Source organism: Phoca vitulina, unplaced genomic scaffold (genome assembly GCF_004348235.1).
Source record: "Phoca vitulina isolate PV1807 unplaced genomic scaffold, GSC_HSeal_1.0 scaffold22, whole genome shotgun sequence".
Classification (NCBI taxonomy): Eukaryota; Metazoa; Chordata; class Mammalia; order Carnivora; family Phocidae; genus Phoca; species Phoca vitulina.
In genome coordinates this window covers 39,239,103-39,256,687 of record NW_022589725.1, presented here as the reverse complement: position 1 = coordinate 39,256,687, position 17,585 = coordinate 39,239,103, and the positions used below count along the sequence as shown (strand labels likewise).

Genomic DNA, 17,585 nt, shown 5'->3' with positions numbered 1-17,585 from the left:
AGTTGACAGGCAGAGAGAGAGAGTGAGGAAAGAAAAATCACAAGACAGACACTGTCATACATTCAGACCTAGCTATCCATCCTCATGGCACCTGGCAGCATAAGGTTTCAGACCAAATAACCACAAAACAACACATTTATGAGCAAAGACAAACCCCTTGTGTGTTGGCAGACTATGGTAATACAACTTAAAAACAGCCAACTTTTCAAATACACCCACGATTTTGCCTCTTTCTTCTCCCAGGTCCTAAAACACTCAAACCTTAGAGATCTCCATACATGTTCATAGTAGTTAGAAGAAAAGGAATTTTGGTTTCTTTAGGAATATTCAGTACTATCATTCCCTCTACTGACTGCTACTGGAGTATATGCCTTCTACCTGACAACTGAAGAAACAGGACAACTACTTGTCACCTGAGTTAATCTGGTTGCTTTTTAAGCTGGTAAAGCAATCTCTGAAATAATCTGTATTTTCTTTATTGTATTTTATCATTTTAAAATAAGTGTTTAAGATTGCCATTTACATAATTCTAGCTATGCTATCCATTATATCAACACATTTAAGAAAACTAAAAATCCAAATCGCAACTGGTTCTACCTCTCCAAATGGAAGATTCAGAATAAGTCCCAGGTCATGATTTCTATGACGTCCAGGAGAGTGACAAATTCCACTTATTGGTGGAAAAATCTCAGAGTGGAATAATCTCAGAGTGTTAAAATGTTTAAAAATTTCAGGGGGAAAAATTTGAAAATGAAACTATTATCTGTAACTATAATAAAAAATGGGCTTCAAAATAGAATCCTAGTCTCCTCAAAGAATGTTTTCGTAAGTAGAGGTTTCAGCCCAAAGCAACTTTAGGTAGAAGGAGGAAAAAGGAGACTATCTCTAGGCACTACATTAGTTAATTAATATAGAAGTAGCCTACATAATTCAGGAATTCCTATTTCTTAAACTTTTAGTGGCCAAACAGATAAAAATTTTCAATTTGCGGTATAGTTTAACTTTCAGAATAGAGATTTTAGTCTTGGACTCTTCATACAAGTGTTGTCAAATCTATTCTACCAGTCCTCTTCCCCTTCCCTCTGTCCCGCTTTCCTCACTCTCTGGCTTGTGGGTCAGCTCTCGTGTGAATCAAGAAACTGCTGACCCCATGTAAGTATCTCCTTGCCCCCCAATAACCCCCACCCCCACAAACATGCCCTTTGTTTAGTCTGGTTCTTCTTTTTTTTTTAACAACTCCTCCACACTGAGACTATTGATTGTAAAGCATGTTCAAATCCTCACTTGGATTTTTCAGAACACCACAACTACTTTTATCACAAGAATATGAACTTTTGTCCCCTAACATTTGCAAACATCAGTGACAAGTAAACTCAGGCTTAAGAACCTGTTCCCAATATTCTAGATTACACAGCTTCAAGGAGCAAAATATCTAAAAGTCACTTACTTTTCAGTAAGAAAATGGGAATCTGTGTTTTAAGGATCATTCAGATCTTTAACATGGGCAATCCCTGCTGTTGCCTTCCTTCTCTGGATAGTACTGGGGGTTCTCTTTTAACCACACAGCACTCAGCCCAGAGGAAGTTCTCCCTCACCTAGACTAGGCAGAATGCTCTGGCCAACCCAATGAAAGGTCATAACCTTTACCCTGACCTACTTCAGGGGAATGCACACTTAACCTACTAGAGCGTATTTTCTTTTGGCTCTTGAACCTTTTGAGAATCTAATAAAAGCCCCTTTTCCCAGAAAAATATGCACAGTTGGACAAAATCAAGAAATTATACATGCAATTTCAGGGCAGACATTGGTTTTCTAAAGCCCACTCATGGAACCGGCCAGGAGCCGAGGACCAAAGGTTAAGAAAAGGTTCTGGTTCTCCCTCTATGTACTTATGATACTAACTTTCCAAAACCTAAACTGAAAAATTTTTGTATTAGAGAAAGGAGGCACTTGTTTATGAACATCTGAGATAGGGAAGACAAAAAGACTAAAAGAAGAAATCACTGAGTCTAGATATTCTTAGTAAGTACAACAAAAATCTTAAAAAACAAAAAACAAAAAAGCCCTCCCCTTTTCTCTATCAACTGAGGGTATATTGCCTGTATGTTAATTGAAAATCACTCCTACTAATCTCTTTTCTTTCTAAATGTGGTAACAAACCAAACTGTAAACATTACAAGCAGGCCCATGGCTTAGTGAGCTATGGTGTGAGTCTCCTCGGCCCAAAGCCACCTGGCTGTTGCTACCTGTGGCTCAGCTGGTCTCTGCAGGGCAGGATGCACAGACTCGGAGTTGCCATTGGAAAAAGACTCTGATCTGGAAGGCACTGGTGGCTCCAATACTCTGCCTGTCTGCTTAGACTGGGCTTCAGGGGAGCTGTGGTTAGTTTTCCTAAATCTATCTTCCACCTGCATCAGAGAATTAGAAGACATAACTCAGTGTTAGTAGGGAAAAGCTGAGATCCCAAAGAAAGCCTGAAAGTGGAAGGGCCCTAGAGAGAAATTTTCTCTTTTCTCCAACTACGAGGAAAGAGAGGGGTGGCTTAAAAAGAGAGGGGACAAATAAAACAGGGCTAAAATTCGATTTGAGATAAAGAAATACTTATGAAGATAAAAATTAAGCTTTTAAAATCTGGCAAGAATTCTTAAGATTGTACATGATGACAAACTAGGAAAAAAAAAATTAATGTCACAACAAACTTAACAACAGATTAAAAGATTATCATCAGGAAGCCAAAACACATTTTATTCTACCAAAAATAAAGGCATTCCAGAATCAGCAGAACACTTGTTCCTAGAATTAGGGTGAGACATGGTAGAAGGATGCCACCTATAGGCCAGGTTTAAACACACTCTAGAAGCTGCCCAGGTCCCCCTATTCCTAGTATCCCCAAACAGTTACTGCTTTGCCACATCCTTACTGTGAGGCTCTGGGTAGCCCAAATGTGCCAGTACAGTAACAAATCACAGTCTTTGAAAAGTTAGTAAACGGGGCTACAGCCACACTTTATTTTCATTGTGGTTTTGGAAAAATAGCTAACCAGGCCACCATTCCCTTTGTTTACATTGTAAGAATGATTCTGCCATATAATCTTCTCTCTGTTTAGTGTTCAATTCCTCTGCAATTTGTTAACAGAGGCACTCTAGTCGTCTATGGAAAAACCACTAAGCAGATAAGAGACCTTGGGCAAGTGTCCTTTCACTTCTCTGAACCGCAATTTCTCAGCTAGGAAACCAAGAGAGTGGCTCATAACTGGTCTCTATGCCCCATTCTAGCCTTAATATTACACAGTTCCTAAGCGTCATTCTATTACTTTCTAGGGAACAGTGGACACCGGATCAATGTTTAAGCAACGAAGGAAAGAAAATACCTCTCGAGCTCTGTCAGCGGGCTCGTAGTGGGGTTTAGGCTCGGGAGCGTGAAAGCTTGGCTTGCTCCTTTCCTGCTGCGGTGGCTGGGGCTGCTGCGGGTGCGGCCTCCTGTGGTCATGCTGTAGAGACAGGAGATATGCTTGTTCTTGTTGCAACTGCCTCTGGAGCCTCTCTGCCTGCCGGTGCTCCTCCATCTCCCGCCATCGGCACTCCTTGGAGAGGGAGAGGAGAACACTAAATCTATGGGACACTGCAGAGCTCGCCTCTTCTCTGGATTCATTCTCGACTTTTTAAAAAGACAATGCCCTTTGTCCCCCTTGTTTGATAACAGAGCAAAATCACTGGGATTTTAAATAGCATATTACCTGTGGAAAAATCTGACAGCTTGTTGCTAACCATATCACTGGACAGAGAAAGAATTCAATTAAAAGTTGGTTTTGGTGGTTTCAAAAGTAAGAATATACTAGACAAAAATCCTATGGTGTGTGCTTTGAGCCTTCAGCCCTTAGCATTCTAGTTTGTTCACAGAATGCCAAGTTCTATTCAAAACCTTGCTATCTACCAAGAGAACAGTTAACTCTTTAACAGGGAAATAAATATATAGAAGCCACCTCGAAAAGTTGCCCAAAGTAGCATGACCACAGAGGACGTCTCCATTTGAGCCTGTCAGTCCACAGCACTAACCAAAATGGTCTGGTGATCACCACAGCTCTGCCCAAAGCTCAGGGGAGGGATAGCTAAACGAGCCCTAATGCTACGGAACAAGACAGATACAGGGCGTTACCAGTAACATGGCCTGCTCCTGGAGCAGCTGCTGCTGAAGGATTTCCAAGTGCCGCTGCTCCTCTTCTAGCTGTCGCCTGATATACTCCTGTCACACAGAAATTACCCAGCAATCAATTTATCCAAAAGGAAAGCATCAGAACCACCTGAATGGAGCACCAAGAACCATTTGCCCCAATGGTCTTCAGTGGTAATTCACTTAGTGATGAATATATTACAAAGCATATGGTGAAGGATTTTCCCCAAGATCATCAAATTGGCCAAGATCTAAAGAGTCTAACAAATGATGATATACACTCCACTGATATATACAAAAGTATCTGAAAATTTTTCTGTTAGAACACAGCTGTTAAACAAAAACACAGGATTTCAAAGGACCATGATATTCCTCTTAAGCATGGTAGACTCCAGAGAAATCAAGAGTTTAATTAGATAAACCAGAGGGTTCACATTGCCCCAGAGGGTTCTTATTAGTCATTATTTATAACTAGCATGGACTGCCAATTTTTAAAACCCCAAACCGAAACCTGTTTGATATTAAAACAGAGCAAACAGGATTTGTGTTTTCTCTTATGACAAAGAAGGTACACAGAATGACTAATTCTGAAAGCCATGGTCTATGGACACCAGACTCAGGTGATTTCTCACAAATGAACAAGTCCAGGCTCTTCATGATGAGACTATGACAGAGTGTGTGTGTGTCTGCGGGGAGCAGGGTAGGTGGGGGGGTTGGGGGAAGCCTATTTTCTTTTCTTTTTTTTTTTTTTTTTAAGATTTTATTTATTTATTTGAGAGAATGAGATAGAGAGAGCATGAGAGGGGGGAGGGTCAGAGGGAGAAGCAGACTCCCCGCTGAGCAGGAAGCCCAATGCGGGACTCGATCCCGGGACTCCAGGATCATGACCTGAGCCGAAGGCAGTCGCTTAACCAACTGAGCCACCCAGGCGCCCATGGGGGGAAGCCTATTTTCAAGGGGAAGAAAACAAGTCTCTGCAACAATGAAAACAGGTAAACACACCCAAAATATGTAAAGAGGAGAAATCCAACCTTGAAATTGCATGCATATTTAAGAGACTAGGAAATCAAGAAACCTTTACCTATGACCTCTAGAAAGCCCTCCCATTTTCTGTCTCCTCATTTGAGAAATGAATATCAAGAATATTCTTTTGCAACTCTCCCAAGACTTTTTGTGAGGTTCAAATAGGACACAGACATGAAACAACTTTGAAATACAAACAAAAGAAGTTTCCTTCCTTTTCAACAGGGAAAAAAGCTAACTACTCCATAGGGGAGTAGACTAAAGGGTCTATAAGAAATTTTATTCTGAAATTCAGATTATGTCTTTACAGTATCTAATGCTGACCATCCACTTATACTATGGCACACACTTTAAAATTAAAAATAGCCATAAATCTGGGCTGGACAGAAGTTTTAGTTCAGCAATAATTCTGGTTGAGAGAATGGTGGATAACACAAATCATGACATACGTATTTCCTTAGAAACCTTCATCTTACACAATAAATTTCGCCCAAAAAAGTCAATCTGATTCCAACCTGGGCTCCAAGCCCCATGCCTGTAAGTCTAACCATCCATGGCACATGCTATGCCAAGCACTGCCCTAGTGTGATGTGTGGCCTTCCCCTGCAACGGCTGAGAAAGGGATCTGAATCCCAACTCATCTCTTCTTGGAACTAGACAACAGTGAACCATAACTTGAAAGATCAAATTAGCACAGTTGGGGGTTTTTGCCTTCAAAACACAAGGACAACCAGGAAATTCACATCTATCCAAATCACAAAGGTCCTAACATGTAACGAGCACACAGGATACAATTATACATATACACAAACATGCACACGTAATGCAGAAATGACACATTTCTCACAGCACTGTTAACACGGGGACTATTTTGCAAAAGAATAAGGAAAGCAGAATGAAACTACTTTGATGCTATTTTTTTTAAGAGGTGAAGAATACTTGCTATACACAAAAGCTAATGACTGCCCCTAGAACATTAAAGATTATTACTCTCATACCTGCCTCTCACCATTGAATTGCAAGAATTATCCCGAGGACATTTAATTTTTAAAAGCTCATTTTACACCTCTTTGCAGTCCCCAAGTAAAAATTACAATGTGGAAAAAAACCAAAACAACAACAAAAACCCCAACACACACCAAGGTCAACTGGCCAAGAATGTCAATAAGGTAACAAATAAAAAGTATCACTTAAATTCCTAGGAAGAACTGGTAAACATGCAAAAAACCTGAAGCATATGATTAGTATCAAGGACAGCGGCTGAATAATCAACTTTGGAAGTTAATACCATTGTTCATAAGTATCTTAAGTATGAATTCCAAGTATTATTTAAATCGGTCCCCATTCATATCTTTTTTTCTTTTACCCAAACCTCATAACAAAGAATGATCAATTCAAAGATGGGAGAGCTGAAGAGGCTCTGAGGGGCTCACACAGACGGCACAGACACAAAAGCACGGTCAGGTTTTATTTGCACAGGTGATTCAGGGAACAGAGATTTCTAAAGACAACTATAGCTGGCATCATCAAAACATGGATGATCTTTTTTGGCTAAACAAAACCACAGTGTTATTAGTTTTTCTAATGCTACAGAGATATACACTGCATTATATGCAAATATGTTTATTACAATATTCAGCTGCTGGATACTTCAAACATCTCTTGTGGTTGGTTTTTAATTTCACTAAAGAAAAGGTTAATTATCATCCAGATATTTGGGGTTCAAAGCATTTAAGCCAAACCCAAGAAGACATCTTCAGAAATCTTTTGGGTACCACACTATTTGGAGACCACTCGACCGGTTTCAAGGCTTCTAAATGTAAAGATTTATCCATCAGTTTTTAAAGATGAGACTCAATTTGTTGCTGTGCTTCCAATTGTGCTTCAGCATTTTGAAACCTCTGAAGTCCTGAATGGGTTGTGCATACGCTCACGTGTGTGTACTTTTTGCCCCAAATCCCCCAACTCTACTAAGCAACAAACCTCAAAAATTCATGGGTAGAACATTCTTTTGTGAACTAACCTGTTCTCTTTCAACTCTCCTCTTTTCTTCTTCTGCCCGCCTCCTCTCTTCTTCTTCTTTACGTCTTCTCTCCAGTTCCTCCAGACGCCTCTTCTCTTCTTGTTCCCTCCTTCGCTGCTCACGTTCCTGCTGCCTTCTAGCTTCCCGCTCTCTCCTTTGTTGCTACAGGAGCGAAGATATGTAATCAGCAGGGATCTTCCCCCTATAGCTCTCACAACAGTCTGCTGACCAGTAACAGGTAGGTGCTAATGACGGGAGCTCTACTGGCCAGTGATTTCCACACTGCCCCTTGGCCCCTATGTACTAGCGTCCTCATAAATATTGGTCAAAGTTGGTGTATTTCTGTGAATCTTTACACAGTTTGGTTCCATTTTGATATCAACTATTCCCCATTCTTCACTGTATTAAAAGAGCAACCAAGGGACAGGAAATTCTTTATCCTTGCATATCGCTAACAGAATTACACAGGGCCCGTGGTAAGCCAAAGAAAAAGAAGACAAAGGAATAAGAGAGAATAGAAGTAGAGCAAAGAAAGGTAAGAAATAATTAAAAAGAAGGAAAGGAAGCATATATCAGGAAAAAGAGAAACGGACATCAACAAGGGTAAGAAATGCCAGCATTATTACTATGAATGTAAGAAACTGCTATGGCACCCATGCTTACTATGTGTCTTGAACTGTGCTGAGTGTCGGATAGTCTTTGCTCCATTTCCGTTATCTAACATAATTCCCAAAACAAACCTGGGAAGTAGATATTTCACTCCTACTTTACAAATGAGAAAACAGGTTCAGAAGAGTTAAGTGACTTGCCCAGTGTCACCCAGGAAACAAGCCCCCGGCCAGAAGGGCCACTCTGCCTCTAATGCCTATAGCACTAACCAGACCCAATCGTGCATCCTATCAACGGGGAGGCTGGTGCCACTCATCACCAGACTCACGCTGACGGCCCTTCCTAATCCCGGCTATCCTATATAACCCCACAGAAGAGAACACTTGTCCCATCCAGCCCCAGACATCTGTCAATAAAGCACTTACTTCCACAGTATGAAGCATAAATTAACCAATTCTTCTCACGAATAAGAAAAATGTTAGCCTCTAGACTGGCGCCGTCCAAGAGATTCTCTGGGATGATGAAAATGTTCGGTCTCAGTACTATTCACTAGAGTAGCCAAGAGCCCCAGGTTGCTACTGAGTACCTGAAATGTGACTAGCACAACTGAGGAACTTAGTTCTCAATTTTATTTCAATGAAGTTAATTTAAGTTTAAATAGCCACATGTGGCTAGTGGCTACCATGTTGGACCACAAAGCACTGAAGAATACACAGCTACCGAATTTCTTAAGACACAAGAAGCTGATATTATTACCACAAACTTTGGTAATAATATCAAATACTGAGATTATTAAGTAAGAACGTTTGGGATAAAGCTACTGGAGATACTAGATGCAAATATATATAATGGGTATAAAAGTAGGTATTTATTATAGTTTCAGTATTCCTTCTGGGTCCCCCCCTACCCCCAGCCCCACCACAAGCATTCATTCTGAAGGCAGACATTTAAAATGATTTCCTGAGAAATGTACAGAAATGTCTTATGTGTGGAACCCCTGGATAGAGAGGATTACTTGGTACCTGGCCTCTCTCGGCTGAGTACCACATCACCACTACTCTCAATACAGTCCCGAATCAGCTTTTGGCTCACCTTCCTCTCTTATTCCATACATTTCACTGGTTTTTTTCCCCCACACTGTCTGCTCTTAGAATTCAATGCACAAAAATGCACCAGTTCCCATGGGTGGGGGTGGGGGGTCATAAAAAGAACTGAGTTCCCGTCTGTTTAGAAATTACAACTTAAACGGCCAAGGCATCTTTATTAAATTCAAACACCTACACTGCCCCGTACAATGCACTCGTTGCCTGTCATTTGCTGGCTTAATGCCTTTGTACTTTTTTTTAAATCTTGAAAAAAGAGAAAAAGAGGACCCTATTCAAAATCAAATCTAGGAAGGACAACAGAGAGCAACCGCCTACGTGCCAAAGAACTCAGGATCAAGGGCTTTTTGTACCGAGGTCTTTCTCTACTGCCATGGTGAGGCTTGCGTTCAGGGCACCAGGCCCGAGCACTGCCCTGCACCCCTGGGAGGTCTTTCTTTTTTAAAACCAGCTACCAGAAAATAAACAAAACCACTTCCCCCAGCCCCAGGACTTCATGAGCAATGTAACACAGAAACTTGAGGTAAGAAATATGAGAATCTCATTCAAGCAGTGTTACTATAGCCTTTCTACTTCAAAGCAAATTAAGTTAGATCTTTTATTTTCTATCTTTTGCCTTTTCTATACAGGAGCAAAAAGAAGTGAGTGGCTTTTACCAGTACATCGCTTATAACAAATATACAGTAGCTAACACAACCATTTTTCTAATGCTGGTCATAAAAATCATTATGTTTTGCCAATTGCGAAACCGGTTTCTTTGCTTTAAATAGAAATTATTTAATTCCTTCAGGTATTCCTAGCTTCAGAACTTCTCTGTTGAATATAAAGACATTCAAAATAAAACAAAAAGCCCCCATTATAATAAACCTAAAACACGAAGAATCTCTCATTCAATCAGTTTGAAAGCTTAAAATGGTATGTTTTCCTTGAAGAGGTGAACATGGAAGTTCTGTGGAAGCTTCCATCCTGAGGAGTGACAGTGGTTTCATGTACCCTATGATTTTTACAGAGAGACTCAGCACTGCTTAGTTCTGAGAACAATCATGGGCAAGGCTGGCAATAAACAGGACACTTTCAGGTATAATTTATAAAACAGAAATGACTTGCTAGAATACACTGGGTTTAGCAAACAAGTGGCAGGCCAGGCAAGAAGGGCCCCACCTCTGGATGAAAGAAAGAACCCACAATTACAACAAAGCTGGACAGAAAGCTACCTAATAAGGTATGTACATAATTTTCTTCCAAGTTAGTCAGACAAAAGGAAAACAGGAGAATGAAGAAAAGGGAAACAAAAAGAAAGGAAAGCAATGTCTACACCCTTAAAATTCCCCTTTAGCTTCTGAGAATTAGGTTCCAAGTAATCAGATTAATAGGAACAGGTCAGAGGAGGCAAAGAACTTTATACACAGACACCGAATTTTACAACTTTTAGACAACAAAGAAGCCAAAATGGGTTAGAGGGGTCCTTTGAGAAGTTGTAGTCCACCACGGAATCCTAGAAAGAGAAGTGAAATGACTCAAGGAACAGGGGTTGTGGTCCTGATTCTGCTTCCCTGGTTTCCTGCTTCCCTGGATTCTGCTTCCCCACTTGTCAGAACAGAGGTATGTGAGGTAGGGGTGGGAGGGAGGCAGTCTATGTCAGCAATCATCATGGTGTGGAGTTTGCAATGGGTGTTTTTTTTTTTTTTTTTTTAAGTCAACAGTTGGTGTCTATGGTGTGAAAAAAAATTTTACAGAGCTCATAAGCAATGAACCGTAAGAGAATCATTCCTCTTCAAAAGATCTGGACTTTACCCTTCCCTGCCCACACCACCCTGGGGAGTGCCCAGACACAGTGAGATTAAAAGAGAGAAGGAGAGAAGTGAAGAACTAAGATGGTAGGTCTCTACATCAGCAGTCTCTAAAAGTGAGCAAGACAATCAATGGAGGTCTAGGAAAAGAAAACACTGAACTTTTATTTATTTATATTTGTAGCTCACCCTTTTAAAATAGCTCTTTTTGCATGTTTTATAATATACACACTCAGTGAAAGGGTATATAAGGATATCTATCTCTATCAGATTTATGCCTTCAGTTTCTTTTACTGCTGGGATGGATGCACTGTTCTAAGAAATGCCGCATGACCACAGAGACACAGACCCACAAGAGCCTTACAGATGTGCTTACTGCCATTTCCTTATATACCATGCAGACTACTAAACATTCTTTAATTTGTAGATATGATTTTGAAATGAAGGTCCCCACTTAAACCCATGGTATCACAGTAACAGAAAGAAAAGCCACAGGCTGCACTTGCTTTTTCCTCTCTTATTATCAAAAAAATTTTTTCTTTAATTTGAAAGAAAGCCATCCGCATCTCTGCTGATGCTTTGGCTATTATGAGCAAGGACTCCTCCAGAGAGCCAGGAGGGAAACAACTTCAGTGGGAGTCCTGGATGTTGCCATGCTGAGGTCTGGGAGAAACGACCGTGAGAGAGCCCGGGGGGGGGGGGGGGGGGGGGGCGGGGGGGAGGGGGGGGGGAAAAAAAGAATCTCAAAGAGGCTCCACGCTGACTCGGGGCTCGATCTCACAAGCCTGAGATCACAACCTGAGCCGAAATCCAGAGTCAGATGCTTAACTGACTGAGCAACCCAGGCGCACCTTATGTTTTAATTTTTTAATTAAAGTACTAAGTACTTTAAAAAGTCAAGAAGAATATAAGGCTTATATCAAAAATAAGGTGTCCCATTTCTCCTCACCCCCAATTCTTACTACCAAGGTATAACCACTTTCAATGCTTTTAGCTTTACCCATGGTTATTTACAACCTGATTTTTAAATAACGTTTATAAGACCTGATTTTTAAATAACGTTTATAAGAGCTATTTAAAAATTTTTTTCCACTGTAGATACCATCTATTGATTTCTCCTAAAGAATATCCATCATACAGCACCATCCTATGCTCCCAATCTAGTCCTGTAACAATTTCTGGTTAAATGAAAACCATATTCAAGGCAAACTTGAGTTTTCCAGGAAGCTATTAATTGCCTTATTTTTGTTGTTGTCATCTGTTTCACTGGCTTTCTATGGGTCCACCACAAAATCATCTGTCAAGTCTTATACCCCCAGAGACCTCTTTCCAATATGGTCAAAGTCAATCAGGTATTCTTTCCTTCGTCTTAGAGATTACTCTCACAGCACTCTCTTCCCCTCTGCCAACCAGCACTGCTTGCTCTTCAGGCATCCTGTACTCGTCCACAAACTTACTAGGAGCCCTTCTCAACTCTCTCCTGTACAGGATCCCATTTCCTAGAGCCCTTGTCACCTTCTTCTTCATTTGTGGGAACACATCCTCCAGTAGCTTCTTGAGGAGGAGTGAAGACAAGGCCAAAGGCTTTAGGGAATTTGCAGGCCAGGGCACAGAATTTTTACCCTCACAATGTACATATAATTTTGGCTGAGGGAAGTAATTTTCCTTCAGATTTCCACAAGTATGGCCATGTCATTTTCTAGTTTCTGACGGTGTTCCTGGAGAATCTCAGACCATTCAGATGCCTGATACTTAGTGTAAGACCCATGCACACCCCTCTACCTGGCTCCCCCCACCGTGGCTTTCAGGGATCCTCTTTTCATCCCAGACATTCTTAATGTCAAGATGATGTATGTGCGTTTTTATGGGTCTTTTTTTGTTCATTGTGCTGGGTACTCAGTACATCTTTCAGTCCAGAAATTTCTATTTCTTAGTTCTGAAAACTTTCCTTGAATTATTTTCATAGTTCTCCCTATAGTATTTCCTGGACCATCTAATTAAATGGAAGTTAAAGCCCCTGGATTGATTTTGTTTCTCCTCTGTTCCCCATAAACTTAACCCCCCCCCCACACCTACTTTTTGGGAGTTTTAGTTTATAAAAAACTTTTCAAAAATTCTTATTTTCTGAACATTCTTATTTCATGAATATATGTTCTTCTCATTCTAAGGATATTAAGATTCTGTGCATGTGTATATGTGTGAAATATTTACTCTGTTCCCTACACTGTCTACTTCCCTCAAGGTCCTTCTTCCATTTGTCCTAGAATCTTTCATGTTAAAGATTTTTCTCAGTGCCCACAATCTTGGCTGCCAACTCACATGTAAGACAGTAAAAAGCCACCTAAGGGCTGTGGAGAGCACTTGGTAACTATTAAGCTTTAGAGCAAGGTGATGTGAGGCAGTATGGTCATTTCATTGGTGCCTTATGTCCCTTGGGCCAGTCGGTATCTCCACAGAGGAATCTGCAATATTCTAAGCATCCTCCCAATCTCCTGCCTGGGTTGAGCAGCAGGTGTAGGAAAAGAAGGTGGCATCTGTGATAAGTGTGGCTGCCAGCACTATGGGAGCTAAGGTGAGAGTGCTTGCAGTACCCCTCTCTCCATATACTCAGTTGTGCTGGAGTTCTCTGTTCTGATGCTCTGCTGTTCACTTTTTCTAGGAAGTCTGTATCTGCTCCAGCCGAGGAGAAGGAACACAGCAGCCTGGCTGCCTGGGGTTGGAGAATCTAACTGTCCACATACACATGCTTTCCGCCTCACCTGTTGCCTCTCATTTTTGACTCTCTTCCAGAATTTGCAGTACTAGCCTTCTTACAGTCTTCACTCTTCCGTGCACTATCTAATTTCCACAACTTGGTTTCCTTCCTTGTTTTCGTTTGTCCTTGTTGTTTATACCATTTTTGTTTGTTCTGTCACTTTACCAGGATTTCTCAATGGAAGTGAGATAAGCATCATGTTGTTTTTGTTCAACGGTTTTCCAAAGTCAATATAATTGTTATTATGTAATAATTTAATTTAATTAACACAATTAAAATTATCAGAAGTTTAATTCAAAATGCACACCATAAAATAACAGTAAGCAAACATCTTACAAACAAGAACAGGCTACAATTGATGTTCTCACTTGTCAAATGAAAACCTCCAAAAGGCTTTTTCTTCTGTTCCCTATGAAAGTACCATACTCTTGGTTACAAGATCAACACACCAAAAAAGACCATAAACTCCTTGAGAGCAGGAATCATGTTTCACTCATCTTTTTCACTCTTTCATAGATATCATAGTAAATACTTTTCTGAGTTGAATCTAACTCTCACACTGAACATATGGCATCCAAGACAAAACTGCTGTCTTGGATGCCATTTAGCATTTAGAGTAATAAAAGACTAAAGAATCCATTCGTATCTCTATGTCCTAACAAGATCCAATCAAATCCTAAAGCCATCTTTTTGAGATCACTTGTTGAGTACATAAAGCCTTAAACAATAATGATTACATTTGGATAGTGCCTCATACTTTTTACAACACATGTTTCATGCCTCAGGATATTCTATAAGGTCCATTAAAGTACTTTAAGGTGTCTCTGGAACTCAAATTAGAGATCTCAAGCCCCAAAGTCCATTTAAGAATGGGCATAAACTTCAAGAACAAGTCCCTTCTTTCCAGAGATGCATCTAGGACTACAAATGACCAATTCATCCATTTGAGAAATATTAAGCACCATGATCAGTACACAAAGATAAACTAGACGGTCCTTCTCCTTCAAGTCTCATAAGCCATACACTTTAAAAAAATCCACAAGACAATGTAGAAAGTGCTGAGTTTCCTAGGGATAGCCCACTAAGCAAGTTCTGGTTTGCAAACCAACTGGTTGACAAGACTGAGGCTAAAGTAAAAAAACAACGCAATTACTGATTCCTCTTCCACATTATGCTTTAACATTTGAAACTGTAAACTGGACCCAGAGCAAGGTTTTAAACTATCAACCATAAAAACCACCTCACTCAGAACAGGCTTTCAATTTAAGGGAGGAAGGATGATTAAAACTAAAAGAAAGCCCTTAGTAAATATATCTTAATAGATGATTAATGTGAAAAGTTGGCCTCTTGCAATAGAACCTCAAAAGAAGGTAGCCAAAAATAAAACACATATGCCGTCAACCATCAACTAAGTAACATCAATTCATACTGGATTAACCTTATGCCTGTGATTTCAAGTAACAAAACCTAGGAGACTCTAACAGACATGCCTTTTCAGGCTTTCCCCACTAGGAATGATTAACATGATATAATCCTGTGAAGCATTTGCAAACTGATGTCATCATTATTTTCTTAAATCACTCTTTGAAAATAAAATCAAACAAACTGAAAAACTGCATGATGCTGTATAGTGACTTCCAAATCTCTCAAACTGTAAAGAGATTTCCTATTCCTTAAATTTTCCCAAGCATGCCTAAGAAGTATGTACTTTTCCAGCTATGCTTTAATTAGGCTCCCTTTCTAGTTTGGTATTTAAAAGTAATGCTTTCATCTCACAATTCCAAAAACTTTTCTAAATAGGTCACACTGATTAATAGTGAGGTCCATTTAAACACACTCCACTGGACTTACTGGCTTTAGCAGAAACTGACTTTAATAAACCAGTCTGTTCTTCACATTCAGCTACCTCCACACACTTTCTGAGGTCATGTTACTTACTGCACAGATATACCACCAATCATTGAGGTTTATTTGTACAAGTTCTGATGAAGCCTTAGTAGAAAAACTATTTGCTTCTCCCCAAAGACAATTCTTCCCCATCTTCAGGCAACAAGCAACATTTGCTGAATTAAGCTAACTCTTACAAAATTTAGCTGTAAATATAACCAAACACTAGACTAGGATGTCAAAAGAACACCTGAGAACTTTTATGGAGTTCTGAAAGACAAGACAGCTACCCCCTGCAAAAAACCCGGAGCTGCCAACTTGACAGAAAGCAAGGCCTGGGCTGTAGGTGCACTTGCATGCCCCAATGCATGTATCACAGGTTGAACTGTAAAAAAAAGTAGCACTGTGCTAGTGTGTACTCTTGTTGTGAGATAGTCATGATCTGCCACACAAAGGCCTTTGTGTAGGCAAAGAGGGGTGAGGAAATGGTTTCTCTTTCTTTATGATACATGAAGACCCTGTAGGGGTGAAGGAGTCCACAATGTCTTCCTTCCAAGATAGAGCCAACAAATACATTGGGCAGTTTATTGATTTTTTTCTTAGAAAGTTTGTTTTCCTCATGGTACAATTTAGCTTCAGTACAGATCTCATTTTTCTCTTGCTTTCCTTTGCTTTTAATTTCTTCCACTTCCACCCACCTCTCTAAAATTTCAGTCACTTTGGAACTGGTAGAAATGCTAGAAATGAATATAACCATGTGTCCTCTTGGTGCAATAAAAAGCAAAGAAACTGCTGGGGCTGACACTGACCCCCGACTTGAGGCAACCAAAATCACTGAGTGACAACTGCAACCCCAGGGCTAAAACAGTCTATGGAGCACAGGCACCAGGGTCATCTTCCCAAAGGGTAAGACTGGGAAGAGATAGGGAATTGGGGTTTTTTTTTTTTCTTTAAAGGAAAGGATAAATTCTAACCTTAAATGGAAAGTTTGATTTTGACTCCTATATATACTAAAAAGATCATTTATACACCGTTAAAATAACCCAACCAGAAGGTGCTGTTGTTATGATGGCACCAAAGGCTTGCTCAAAACAAATCTTCCCTAAGAAATTGTCTTTTTTTGAAGTTTACTAAAGTAGCAAACAAACCACAAACATATCTTGCTTTTACTAATAATTTGGTAAGTTTCCATGAGATCAAAATGAAGAAGTATATAGACTAGACAAGAAACTTAGTTAAATATGTAACAGGTTCAAAAACATATCCAATCATACCAACTAATGTAACAATCTTAACTTAGACCACTGATCTTTTGCTCTTAATATTTGTATTAAAAATAGACAAAGAATGAGAAAACATGCTAATCAAATATGTAGATGTCACGGGAGTAGGGAGAAATAGTTAATAGATATCAAATCAAGACTCAATGGAACAAGAGCACAAACCATTAGGATAAGATGACAATACAATTAAATATTCTTCATTTGTGCCGCACCCCCCCCCCCAAAAAGGGAAAGCATGGAATGGGAGAAAAAGCTGACCTGTGAAAAATTTTTACGGAAAAAAAAAATGAGTTAGAGGCAACATTCTATTTGAGGCAGAGGTATGATGATGCATCTAAATATGAAAGGTAATACAGTCATATTAACATTTTTGATTCAGGGGGTCATTACCACATGGGGTTCTGAATCTGGATGCAGTACTTCAGTAAGCGGAGAACACCCTGAGTGGGTCCTGATGAGAAAGCCTGGGGAGCAGACTCAACCACTTGAGGGGTTGTAAGGTCCAGGAAAGGACTGGACCGAAGCTGCCAGTGTGAACTTGGCTGCCTGAGCTCTGCATTCTCCCCCTTTCAGCCTGGGACCAACCAAAAGCAACAAGGAAAATGGAAAACAGAAACAGAAACCTCATTTCCAGCTAAACTGAGAGACAGCCTGAAAATATCTGCAAAGACTTCTAAGACCTCCAGTTCACACAAGAGCCGAGAGGGAAGTGGAGGAAGATAAAGGAGAGGGATCCCAGCAGCAGCGCATCTCAAGGAGCAAAGGAAAAGGGGAGTATACACACATACTAATTTCTTTTTTTAAAGATTTTATTTATTTATTTGTCAGAGAGAGAGAGAGCACAAACAGGGGGAGCGGTGGGCAGAGGGAGAAGCAGGCTCTCTGCTGAGCAAGGAGCCCGATGTGGGGCTCAATCCCAGGACCCTGGGATCACGACCTGAG

The 17,585-nt window shown here is 40.2% G+C and overlaps 1 protein-coding gene across 23 annotated transcripts in view; it reads right to left on the bottom strand.

Moving 5' to 3' along the window:
* The window catches only part of MAP4K4 (mitogen-activated protein kinase kinase kinase kinase 4), a 191,377-nt gene that overhangs the window by 33,182 nt on the left and 140,610 nt on the right, over nucleotides 1-17,585 (bottom strand). For 9 of the 23 annotated variants that reach the window (XM_032419509.1, XM_032419514.1, XM_032419518.1 and 6 more), the window contains exons 13-16: nucleotides 7,217-7,378; nucleotides 4,156-4,242; nucleotides 3,371-3,583; nucleotides 2,247-2,408 (exon numbers count right to left, since the gene is read on the bottom strand). In XM_032419509.1, the coding sequence (XP_032275400.1) occupies nucleotides 2,247-2,408; nucleotides 3,371-3,583; nucleotides 4,156-4,242; nucleotides 7,217-7,378 (624 nt within the window). The remainder of the gene's footprint in view (nucleotides 1-2,246; nucleotides 2,409-3,370; nucleotides 3,584-4,155; nucleotides 4,243-7,216; nucleotides 7,379-17,585) is intronic. The other 14 variants (XM_032419515.1, XM_032419522.1, XM_032419530.1 and 11 more) reach the window with 3 other exon arrangements.